The 13,229-nt window shown below is 40.0% G+C and overlaps 1 protein-coding gene across 2 annotated transcripts in view; it reads right to left on the reverse strand.

Annotated features, from left to right (window-relative positions):
* COL6A5 (collagen type VI alpha 5 chain) overlaps positions 1-13,229 on the reverse strand; it is a 166,537-nt gene that overhangs the window by 16,052 nt on the left and 137,256 nt on the right. The window contains exons 37-39 of one of the 2 annotated variants that reach the window (XM_060406598.1): positions 5,541-6,230; positions 4,118-4,214; positions 3,150-3,391 (exon numbers count right to left, since the gene is read on the reverse strand). The exons of the other annotated variant lie outside the window; for it this stretch is intronic. Coding sequence (XP_060262581.1) covers positions 3,150-3,391; positions 4,118-4,214; positions 5,541-6,230 — 1,029 coding nt within the window. The remainder of the gene's footprint in view (positions 1-3,149; positions 3,392-4,117; positions 4,215-5,540; positions 6,231-13,229) is intronic. 2 annotated transcript variants of the gene reach the window in all.

Consider the following 13,229-nt stretch of genomic DNA (forward strand, 5'->3'; position numbering starts at 1 on the left):
TTACGATATGCAATGCAAGTGAAAAATAGATTCAAGGGATTAGATCTGATAGATAGATTGCCTGAAGCACTAAAATAGATGGAGGTTTGTGACATTGTACAGGAGGAAGTGATCAAGACCATCGGCAAGAAAAAGAAATGCAAAAAGCCAAAATGGTTGTCTGAGGAGGCCTTACAAATGGCTGAGAAAATGAGAGAAGCTATAGGCAAAGGAGAAAAGGAAAGGCATAACAACTTGAATGCAGAGTTACAAAGAATAGCAAGGAGAGATAAGAAAGCCTTCCTCAGTGATCAATGAAAAGAAATAGAGAAAAACAATAGAAGCGGAAAGACTAGAGATCTCTTCAAAAAAACGATAGATACTAAGGGAATATTTCATGCAAAGATGTGATCAATAGAGGACAAAATGGTATAGACCTAACAGAAGCAGAAGATATTAAGAAGACATAGCAAGAATACACAGAAGAACTGTACAAAAAAGATCTTCATGACCTAGATAACCACAGTGGTATGATCACTCACCTAGAGCCAGACATCCTGGACTGTAAAGTCAAGTGGGCCTTAGGAAGCATCACTACAAACAAAGCTAGTGGAGGTGATAGAATTCCAGTTGAGCTATTTCAAATCCTGAAAGATGATGCTGTGAAAGTGCTGCACTCAATATGCCAGCAAAGTTGGAAAACTCAGCAGTGGCCACAGGACTGGAAAAGGTCAGTTTTCATTCCCAAAGAAAGGCAATGCCAAAGAATGTTCAAACTACCACACAATTGCACTCATCTCACATCCTAGCAAAGTAATGCCGAAAATTCTCCAAGCCAGGTTTCAACAGTATGTGAAATGAACTTCCATTCCAGATATTCAAGCTGGTTTTAGAAAAGGCATAGGAACCAGAGGTCAAATTGCCAACATCCACCGGATCATCAAAAAAGCAAGAGTTCCAGAAAAACATCTGCTGCTGCTTTATTGACTAACTGTGTGGATCACAATAAAGTGTAGAAAATTCTTAAATAGATGGGAATACCAGACCACCTTACCTGCCTCCTGACAAATCTGTATGCAGGTCAGGAAGCAACAGTTAGAACTGGACATGGAACAATGACCTGGTTCCAAATTGGGAAAGGAATGCGTCATAGCTATATATTGTCACCCTGCTTATTTAACTTATAATGCAGAGAACATCATGCAAAACACCAGACTGGATGAAGCACAGGCTGAAATTAAGATTTCCAGGAGCAATATCAATAACCTCAGATATGCAGATGACACCACCCTTATGGCAGAGAGTGAAAAAGAACTAAAGAGCCTCTTGAAAAAAGTAAAAGAGGAGAGTGAAAAAGCTGGCATAGAACTCAACATTTAAAAAACTAAGATCATGGCATCCAGTCCCATCACTTCATGGCAAATAGATGGGGAAACAGTGGAAACAGTGTCAGACTTTATTTGGGGGGGCTCCAAACTCACTGCAAATGGTGACTGCAGCCATAAAATTAAAAGATGCTTGCTGTTTGGAGAAAAGCTATGACCAACATAGAGAGCATATCAAAAAGCAGAGACATTACTTTGCTGACAAAGGTCCATCTAGTCAAAGCTATGGTTTTTCCAGTAGTCATGTATAGATGTGACAGTTGGACCATAGAGAAGGCTGAGCACCAAAAAATTGATGCTTTCGAACTGTGGTGTTAGAGAAGACTCTTGGGAGTCCCTTGGACTGCAAGGAGATCAAACCAGTCCATGCTAAAGAAAATCAGTCTGACTATTCATTGGAAGGACTGATGCTGAAGCTGAAACTCCAATACTTTGGCCACCTGATGTGAAGAACTGACTCATTGGGAAAAACCCTGATGCTGGGAAGTACTGCAAGCAGGAGGATAAGGGGGCAACAGAGGATGAGATGGTTGGATGGCATATTGACTCAATGGACATTAGTTTGAATGCACTCTAGGAGTTGGTGATGGACAGGGAGGCCTGGTGTGCTGCAGTTCATGGGGTCGCAAAGAGTCGGACACGACTGAATGACTGAACTGACTGAACTGATATTTGGGTTTTTCTGGTGGCTTAGCTGGTAAAGAAGGTGCCTGTAATTTGGGAGACCTACGTTTGATCCCTGGGTTGGGAAGATCCCTTGGAGAAGGGCATGGAAACCCACTCCAGTATTCTTGCCTGGAGAATCCCCATGGACAGAGGAGCCTAGCAGGCTTCAGTCCATAGGGTTGCAACGATTTGGACACAACTGCGTGACTAAGCACAGCACAGCACATAGAGTATGTTCTGTACATAATGTACACACATATAGTGCTTTTTTATATAACTGTACAAATGTATATCATATCACTGCTGGGCATCTCTGTCATCACTTTGAGGCCGTTACAAATAATTCTGCTCTGAACATTCTCATACCTGACCTTTAGTAAACATATGTTTTTCTGTTGGGTATAGACATTGCAGTAAAATTGTTGGGTCATAGGATATGCATATTTTCACTTTTAGTAGATAGTCAGGAATATTTATTTTAAAATAATTCCTCCCATGATTTTGGTGCACAGCAGAGATTGCGAACAGTTGCTCTGAAACCAGTCATGGCTGCCTCTTCTCCGTCTCTATTTTCTCTTTAGCTGTGCATTCAGAGCCACTTCCCCATGCACCCTAAGAAGCACACAGAGACCTCAGAACCATAAGCAGCTGTGTCCTGTCTGGTCTCTGCTGCACTGGGGCTCAGCCAGAAGCCTACATGTCAAGCCAGGAATGCGCTGGTCACCAAGGGATAAAGCAGACCCCCAGCCTTCACATTCTGGAGGCTGACGTCCACTTCCTCTCCTTGCCCATCACCCCAGGGATGCAGAGCTTCTCCTGCTCCCCAGGACCTGTGGTCCTCCCCGCTGCCCCTCTTATGTTTCTATGCCTTGACTCACCCCAGGCATTTTTATCTAGTTCTGGTTTTGTCAACACCAGTGGCCCCCTTTTTTCACCCTTCTAGAGTTTTATCTCCTTTGTCCTCTTGTTTTGGGGACCCCACATAGCCTAGATGATAAATGGCTCTATCATGCCATCTCTGCTCATCCCGATGAGTTCTAATTGCTCATCTTCTACCAGGGAAAATCCAGACAAACAAGGGTATTTCAGGCTTGTCAGCTCTTTGGCACTCAAGGTTACCTTTTTCATCTTGTCTGTCATTTGCTGGAGATGTCATTTCTTCTGAATGTGCCTCTTTCTTGTCTTCCCTCATCAGTTCCCCAGATGAAAAGAGCATGTATAACCTCTGGATCAAATCAGTGGTGATCCCAGAACTGTGACTATGACTGTTCCCTAAGTCAAAGAAATGCTGCTGCTGGGAATCGGGTTCACCCGAGAGCTCACTGCTCTCCATCTCAATTTCATATACCTCAGGAAGAAGGCTAAGGTAACAGAGAAAAGTGATGGAACATAGGTTAACCAAGTCCCTTTCAGGATTCAGTGTAGTTACAGGCAGTTAAGGTAACAGGAATCAATTTTATGCATGTTATTGGAATAGTCCAAATGTAGTTTGTGTAAGAAATCTGACTGGAGAGGCAGCTTTTTAATATTCCAAAGGGAAATTAAACATTTGTGCCCATGGTTTAGGGCTCCAAACCATATTATTTTCACTACTAAATTTTTACTGAGTACTTAGGATTGGACTTTGCAAAATCAAACTTAAACGAATTCTTTCCACCAGGCTCCATATGGGTACTGTTTCAAAATGGTATGTTTTTGTTGCCACTTTATGAGTTTTTCTTTTTAATCGTTTTTCTTATTCTCTAAAACTATTACATCTAACCTTTGATATGTAAGTTTTCTGTTTTGACAGTACCCAGTATTTGAATGATATTATATAGTTACCAATAAGGTGTTAATAGCCCCTTTCTTTCATAAAAACTACAGAAATAGAAATATGGTTCTTTCTAATATGCATCATATTCTATGTGCTATTAACACCAGATCTGTGATGTTGTCACAAATCAGGAACATTTAAAACACACACACAGGCATACCCCACAACCAAACTTGCATCCTGAAAACTAAAATGCCATTTATTTCAAATTATTTTCTTAAGGACTTTTTCTAGTGGTAATATGACCCAAACTGTGAATTTGTCAACTCACAATACAGTGTTTCCTATGCCATTATTCTCTGGAGTGGGAGAGGTGATGTTAACACATTTGGGTTTCATGTCTGCAGGGGGGTATTTGTTGATGGCACCTAGAGAGAGAGTGGACAGTTAGTCTAAATTTTACCCTTCCATATTCTATCACCCAAAGTCAGTTCATCTTTTCCTGTAGTTGGGGGTGTTTCCAAGAGCAAATTAATTTTATAAGAGACTCAGCAAAGTATGCACCTTCTGACTTTGCAAAACCTCATTGGCAAAGTCAGCAAGATGTAGCAGTGATTCAGTCAAAAATTATGCTCTCTGTGTTACAGGCTTGTGATATGATTCAAGGATAACTCTTAACCCCTTCTATCATCTGTTTCTCTCCTTCTGAAAGGAGGGCTTTCTGGAAGACAGCATTAACTACTGAAATTATCTGCCTTATTTATGTTGAGGTTGGAAGAAGGCTTTTTTTTTTTTTCCAAATGACAAGCTTGCCACTAAATATAAATCCTAAATGCCAAGATTTCTGAGGGTTCTGTGAGCCGTGGGCTTTATGAACACCAGAAAAATCTGTATCCCTGTGATTTCCCACTAAACTTGTGGGAGCTACAAGTTTAGTGTAGCTAAATGTTCAGTGTGGTCTCTGCTGCACTCCTAATTCCCGGCACTGGCCAGGACTGGCTTGATGCTACAGCTCTTAGGTTTGCTACTATAACCGTGTCTGGAATTATGGCACAAGGACAGAGACTGGGAAGCCTCTCTCAAGTCCTACTATGCAAAGATATCCTCAAACCCTGTGCCTGGCTGTGCCTGAGCCAGCGGCTCTACAAGAGATTCATGCCCCTGGCTCTTAATAATTCAAGCCAGAACCAAAGTTGGCTTACAGTGACAAGGTAAAAGAGAAGTCCTTGGAGCAGGTGGAAGGTGGTGCAAGTGGAGTATGACTTATTAAAGTGATGCCACTGTAATACTTTCATTAAGGCTTTAGTAATTAAACTATAGCTTAATGGACAAGAGCACAACTTTGGGTCAGAATGCATAGGATTGAGTCTAGCATTTGCTAACTATTAACTGTGAGCATTTGAGCAACTGATTTAATGTCTCTGAACCTCAGTTTTCTCACTTGTAAAATGGGGATATTACTACTCTCCTTTGAGGGCCATTATGAGGATTAAGTGATCCAATCCTTTAAAAGACTTGACACATAATAAGCCCTCACAGGTTAGGGTTAAAAGACACTTATTAGTTTCTTGACAGTGAGACAGCAGAGTTCAAGGTCACTAGGACCTGGGGTTTTCTCTGTGGTTTTCTCATCGCCTCCTACTCACACCTAAGACTCCACTGCTCTTGACAAAAATGAGAATCATGTTACTGGTGGATTGTACACAGAGATATCTATTGCAAAAGCAACAGAAAAGAAAACTTTAATGACTTACGTCTGATTGAATGAACAAATGGCTTGACAAATTTGATGATATAGTTCAAATCTGGCTTGTGGATTCGGCCAAGCTGGACTAAGTGATGATCCAGTGGGTGGCTGGCTAATTCTTCTAATTCCTTGTCATTGTGTAGAGGACCAAAAGAAAACACAAATATGGAGTAGCCCTGACACTTGGCTCTCAGAGATACATTTCTTAAGACTTCCTTGTCTAAAGGGTTGGTTTCACCAGCAGATATAACAAAGATAACTTTGTTTTTCCTCGGGTTGGGAGTTCCTACAAAGACATTGTCAAGTGTCCACTGGAGGGCATGGCCTATAAAAACATCTCCATTGAGCTGCTGAAGGGAGTCTTGGAGATGATGCTTCATTTGGTGTATATCGTTATAAGTGACCAAATCAAATTCTAGGTAGACAGGGCAGTTTTCTGTGTCAGGCATATAGCCTGGAGGAGAGTAGGTCAGGACTGCTATTCTGTCCCCTAAGGTGGAGGTCAGCGGATCTGGGGCCAGATGAAAATAATCAAGCACTGAGGTTATAAAAGCTTTCACTTCCTTAAACTCATCACTTCCTATTCTTTTGGAAGCATCTATGAGAAAAGTCACATCCATGTAATATTCTTGAAGAGAGGCATCTCTACTTTCATAAGTAAGACCTGGTTCTTCTTTTCTGCCAAGGTTTTCATGTCCTGCAACAGAATAACCCAAGTCACTGTTTTTAGTAGGAGGATAAACTTGGAATTCCTAGCCAAGGATGGCAAAACTTAGTATGTGGTATTATCACACATCATCCCCGTACCCATGGTAGAGGTTACTAGTCAATATAAGCACTTGTTCTCAGATACATTCTCCAAGTTCATCTCTACATGATGTGTGGAGAGCCATTATCATTCAACAGATATTGTCACATGTGAAGAAACTTACCCCATCTCTGATCTTTGTCAAAGGATTGATTGATCCTTCTGCTATTTTCATATAAGCAAGGTAAGAAACATACAGCTATTTTTACTACTTTAGTTGTAACTAAAACTATTTTTTAGCTGCAAAATTTGGAGTACATATTGCATGAGATTTCATTATACACAATGACCCCAAGAGAAAAGCAAATATGTCAAAGTCACATTTATTGATGACATCCTTATATACATGTTTAAAATATGTGCCATAGTATGATGCAATGAGAGCAAGTATAAATGCTGACTTCAGAATCCAACTTCTGTGTAAGACACGACATACTCTAAGACCTTGGTAGTCAAAGTGCCAATCCACAAACGGTTTACTGGCCTGTGATGAGATGTAAGTTGCACCATGATGTAAGTCAGTCAACTACCTCACTAAGCACACAGATTATTTCATTGATTTTATTATTATTGTAGCAAGACTTTCTCAATGAAGGAAATAGTGCCTCAGTTTACACTTTAATGCTAACTTCTTATCTTGTTGGAGGCCAGCACTTCAAGTATCTCTAAAGGGTCATGAAGTCATGTCCAAAATCATGGGGACAATGGCTGTTTGGTGAGGCCACAACAGGAAATGCCAGCTCAGAAATATAGGAAAGACATGATCAATGTTCTTTTTTTTTCCCTATGAAAGAGATGTGTTTGTAAATCTAATCAAGCAAGAAGTAGATTCCTAACTGGCAAAAATGTATTGCTGTCCAATCGTGTTTGGCCCATTATTAAGGCTTTGCATCTATTACTTAACTTGATCCCCATGACAACCTCACAAATTAATTGATTAACCTTTACAAATGCCACAGAAGTTTAATATTGAAATAGAATGCAGAAAAACAATATCATGAGTGATGTTGTTAACAGGGCAAATGTTATCAGATGACTTTCAAATGCAAAATGATTTCTGCATTCCTAGGGCCAATTCCATACTATCTTTTTCATCTATTATAGGATTATTTCTGATAAATAAAATTTGTATGTGTTTAAGGTGCACAATGTTCATCAAAAACTCTACAAATAATAAATGATGGACAGGGTGTGAAGAAAAAGGAACCGTCTTAATTGTTGGTGAGAATATAAATTCATATAGCCATTATGGAGAACAGTATGGATGTTCCTTAAAAAACTAAAAATAGAGTTACCGTTTGACCCAGTAACCCTTCTCTGGAACATATATCTGAAATAAACTATTATTTGAAAGGATACATGCACCCTAATATTCATAGCAGGACTATTTACAATAGCCAAGACTTGCAAGCAACCTGTGTCCATTGACAGATGAACGGATAAAGAAAATGTGGTATATACACAATAGAATATTACTCAGCCATAAGAAAGAAGGAAATAATGCCCTTTGCAGCAACAGGGATGGGTACTTCATTTAGAGATTATCATACAAAATGAAGTAACCCGGCCCCAGAAAGACAAACATCCTACGATACTGCTTATATGCGGAATCTAAAATATGATACATATGAATTTATTTACAAAACAGAAATAGACTCACAGATACAGAAAAAGAACATGGTTACCAAAGAGAAAATGTGGGGAGGGTAAATTAAGAGTTTGGGATTCGTATATACACACGACTAAGCAACAAGGGCCTGTCATATAACATATGGACCTATACTTAGTAGTTTGTTATAACCTATCTGGAAAAGAATTTTTAAAAGAATGCATCTATATACACACATGAATATATGTATTATAACTGAATCACTCTGCTGTAAACCTGGAACCAACACAACATTGTGAATAACTCTATTTTAATAAAAACTTTAAAAATTGAATGGAAACATTAATAACAGAGTATTCAATGTTTTGAGATAAGTATACATGTATAATGATTGCCACAATTAATCTAACATTGTTGGATTTGATTTGCTGAAGTTTTGTTTAGAATTTTTGCATCCACGTTTACAAGGAAAGTTGGTCTATAGTTTCCTTTTCATGTAATGTCTTTGCGTGGTTTTGGCTTCAAAGAATGAGTTCCTTTCTCTTTAATATTCTGGGAGAGTTTGTGTAGAATTGATACTATTTCTTCCTTAAATGTTTTGTTGAATTCATCAGTGAAGTCATCTTGGCCTGGAGTTTTCCTTATGGAAAGTTTTGAACTATGAATTCAATTTTCATTAATAGGTTTAGGGATAAATATCTAGGTTACTTTTCCCTGAGTGAGCTTTGGTAATTTGTGTACTGCAAGTAATTTGTCTATTTCACCCAAAATGTCTAATTAATAGTCAAAACCTACAGTCCATGGGGTCACAGAAGAGTTGGACATGATTGAGTGGCTGAGCACACACAGGAGCATGCATGCTAAGTCACTTTAGCTGTGTTCAACTCTTTGTGACGCTATGGACTGTAGCCACCCAGGCTCCTATATCCATGGGGTTCACCAGGCAAGAATACTGGAGTGGGTAGCCATGCCTTCCTCCAGGGGATCGTCTTGACCCAGGGACGGAAGCCGTGTCTCCTATCTGCACTGGCTGGTAGGTTCTTTACCAGTAGCACCATTGGGAAAACCTGAGTATACACACACATAAGCAAAAACTGCTGACAGTGTTCCCTGACTATCCTTTTAATATCTGTAGAATATGTCTCTTCTCATTCCTGATGCTGGTGATTTGTATTTTCATTTTCACTGGTGAGTTTGACCCATTTAATTGCTCTTATAGGAAAAAAAAAAAAGAAAAAACTCTTTGATTTTGCTTATTTTATCTTTTCTATTTCATTGACATCTGTTTGAATTTTATTATTCCTTATTTCTCCTTACCTTGTTTAACTTGTTCCTCTTTTTCTGGTTTCTCAAAATGATAATTGATGTCACTGATTTGAAATCTTTCTTCTTTACCAGTATAGGCATTTAATGCTAGGCAAGATCTCCAATTAAAAGACGCTTACTCCTTGGAAGAAAACTTATGACCAACCTAGATAGCATATTCAAAAGCAGAGACATTACCTTTCCGACTAAGGTCCGTCTAGAAGACAATGGCACCCCACTCCAGTACTCTTGCCTGTAAAATCCGATGGATGGAGGAGCCTCGTAGGCTGCAGTCCATGGGGTTGCGAACAGTCAGACATGACTGAGCGACTTCACTTTCGCTATTCACCTTCATGGATTGGAGAAGGAAATGGCAACACACTCCAGGGTTCTTGCCTGGAGAATCCCAGGGAAGGGGGAGCCTGGTGGGCTGCTGTCTATGCGGTCGCACAGAGTCGAACATGACTGAAGTTACTTAGCAGCAGCAGCAGCAGTCAAGGCTATGGTTTTTCCTGTGGTCATGTATGGATGTGAGAGTTGGACTGTGAAGAAGGCTGAGCGCCGAAGAACTGATGCTTTTGAACTGTGGTGTTGGAGAAGACTCTTGAGAGTCCCTTGGGCTGCAAGGAAATCAAACCAGTCCATTCTGAAGGAGATCAGCCCTGGGATTTCTTTGGAAGGAATGATGCTAAAGCTGAAACTCCAGTACTTTGGCCACCTCATGCGAAGAGTTGACTCATTGGAAAAGACTCTGATGCTGGGAGGGATTGGGGGCAGGAGGAGAAGGGGATGAGAGAGGATGACATGACTGGATGGCATCACTGACTCAATGGACATGAGTCTGAGTAAATTCCAGGAGTTGGTAATGGACAGGGAGGTCTGGCCTGCTGCGATTCATGGGGTTGCAAAGAGTCGGACACGACTGAGTGACTGAACTGAGCTGAACTGAAGATCTCAAAAGTACTGCTTTAGTGGAATCTCACAAATTCTGATATATGGTGATTTCTATTTTCATTACTTTCAAAATACTTGCTAATTTCCCCTTTGATTTTTTCTTTGACCATGGGTTATTTAGAAGGGCTTTCTTGGTTTTCAAATACTTTGGGATTTTTTTTTAAAAGATTACCCTGTTACTGATTTCAATTTGTTTGTATTGATGCTTTCTAAGGCCCACTTGACTTCACATTCCAAGCTGTCTGGCTCTAGATTACTGATCACATCATCATGATTATCTGGGTCGTGAAGATCTTTTTGTACAGTTCTTCCATGTATTCTTGCCACCTCTTCTTAATATCTTCTGCTTCTGTTAGGTCCATACCATTTCTGTCCTTTATTGAGCCCATTTTTGCATGAAATGTTCCCTTGGTATCTCTAATTTTCTTGAAGAAATCTCTAGTCATTCCCATTCTGCTGTTTTCCTCTATTTCTTTGCAATGATTGCTGAAGAAGGCTTTCTTATCTCTTCTTGCTATTCTTTGGAACTCTGCATTCAGATGCTTATATCTTTCTTTTTCTCCTTTGCTTTTTGCCTCTCTTCTTTTCACAGCTATTTGTTAGGCCTCCCCAGACAGCCATTTTGCTTTTTTGCATTTCTTTTCCATGGGGATGGTCTTGATCCCTGTCTTCTGTACAATCTCACGTACCTCATTCCATAGTTCATCAGGCCACTCTATCTATCAGATCTAGGCCCTTCAATCTATTTCTCACTTCCACTGTATAATCATAAGGGATTTGATTTAGGTCATACCTGAATGGTCTAGCAGTTTTCCCTACTTTCTTCAATTTAAGTCTGAATTTGGTAATAAGGAGTTCATGATCTGAGCCACAGTCAGCTCCTGGTCTTGTTTTTGTTGACTGTATAGAGATAATCATCAGATAATCATTATGATGTGATCACTAATCTAGAGCCAGACATCTCGGAATGTGAAGTCAAGTGGGCCTTCGAAAGCATCACTATGAACAAAGCTTGTGGAGGTGATGGAATTCCAGTTGAGATGTTTCAAATCCTAAAAGATGATGCTGTGAAAGTGCTGCACTCACTATGCCAGCAAGTTTGGAAAACTCAGCAGGGGCCACAGGGCTGGAAAAGGTCAGTTTTCATTCCAATCCCAAAGAAAGACAATGCCAAAGAATGCTCAAACTACCGCACAATTGCACTCATCTCACATACTAGTAAAGTAATGCTCAAAATTCTCCAAGCCAGGCTTCAGCAATACGTGAACCATGAACTCCCTGATGTTCAAGCTGGTTTTAGAAAAGGCAGAGGAACCAGAGATCAAATTGCCAACATCTGCTGGATCATGGAAAAGCAAGAGAGTTCCAGACAAACATCTATTTCTTCTTTAATGACTATACGAAAGCCTTTGACTGTGTGGATCACAATAAACTGTGGAAAATTCTGAAAGAGATGGGAATACAGACCACCTGACCTGCCTCTTGAGAAATCTGTATGCAGGTCAGGAAGCAGCAGTTAGAACTGGACATGGAACAACAGACTGGTTCCAAATAGGAAAAGGATTACGTCAAGGCTGTATATTACCACCCTGCTTATTTAACTTCTATGCAGAGTACATCATGGGCTGGAAGAAACACAAGGTTAAATCAAGACTGCTGGGAGAAATATCAATCACCTCAGATATGCAGATGACACCACCCTTATGGCAGAAAGTGAAGAGGAGCTACAAAGCCTCTTGATGAAAGTGAAAGAGGAGAGTGAAAAATTTGGCTTAAAGCTCAACATTCAGAAAACGAAGATCATGGCATCTGGTCCCATCACTTCATGGGAAATAGATGGGGAAACAGTGGAAATGGTGTCAGACTTTATTTTGGGGGGCTCCAAAATCACTGCAGATGGTGACTGCAGCCATGAAATTAAAAGATGCTTACTCCTTGGAAGAAAAGTTATGACCAACCTAGATAGCATATTAAAAAGCAGAGACATTACTTTGCCGACTCAGGTCCATCTAGTCAAGGCTATGGTTTTTCCTGTGGTCATGTATGGATGTGAGAGTTGGACTGTGAAGAAGGCTGAGCACCAAAGAATTGATGCTTTTGAGCTGTGGTGTTGGAGAAGACTTTTGAGAGTCCCTTGGACTGCAAGGAGATCCAACCAGTCCATTCTGAAGGAGATCAACCCTGGGATTTCTTTGGAAGGAATGATGCTAAAGCTGAAGCTCCAGTACTTTGGCCACCTCATGAGAAGGGCTGACTCACTGGAAAAGCCTCTGATGCTGGGAGGTATTGGGAGCAGGAGGAGAAGGGGACGACCGAGGATGAAAATGGCTGGATGGCATCACGGACTCGATGGACGTGAGTCTGAGTGAATTCCGGGAGTTGGTGATGAACAGGGAGGCCTGGCGTGCTGCAATTCATGGGGTCGCAAAGAGTCAGACATGACTGAGCAACTGAACTGATTTCAGTTTAATTCTGCTTAGGTCAGAGAATATACTTGGAATGACTTGAATCCTTTAAAGTTTTGAGAATGTTTTTATGATACAGAATGTGGTCTATCTTGGTAAATGTTTCATACGTACTCAAAAACAATGTGTATTTCTGGAATTTTTTACTGTTAAGTTTTATTGGAAAATAGTTGCTTTATAGTTGTGTTAGTTTCTGCTGCACAGCAAAGTGAATCAGCTATGTATATATACATATATATCTCCTCTTTTTTTTTTGATTTCCTTTCCATTTAGGTCAGCACAGAGCAGTGAGTAAAGCAACTATACTTCAACAAAAATTAATTTTTAAAAAATTCCAGAAAATGTTTATCCTTAAAAAAGAAAAGGATTTGCATTTGCTATTACTGTGTGCAGTGTTCTGTTAATATAAATTAGGTCAAATTGATAGTGTTCTTCAAGCCTATGATATTCTTCCTGCTGATTGTCTGTCCATGTCTTGGCCACTTACTGAGAGAGGGTATTGAAACCCACTGAGGGTCTTCTCATTTTTTTAAATCATTTTTGTCTTTGAGTTTT

This window comes from Ovis aries, chromosome 1 (assembly GCF_016772045.2).
Source record: "Ovis aries strain OAR_USU_Benz2616 breed Rambouillet chromosome 1, ARS-UI_Ramb_v3.0, whole genome shotgun sequence".
Lineage (NCBI taxonomy): Eukaryota > Metazoa > Chordata > Mammalia > Artiodactyla > Bovidae > Ovis > Ovis aries.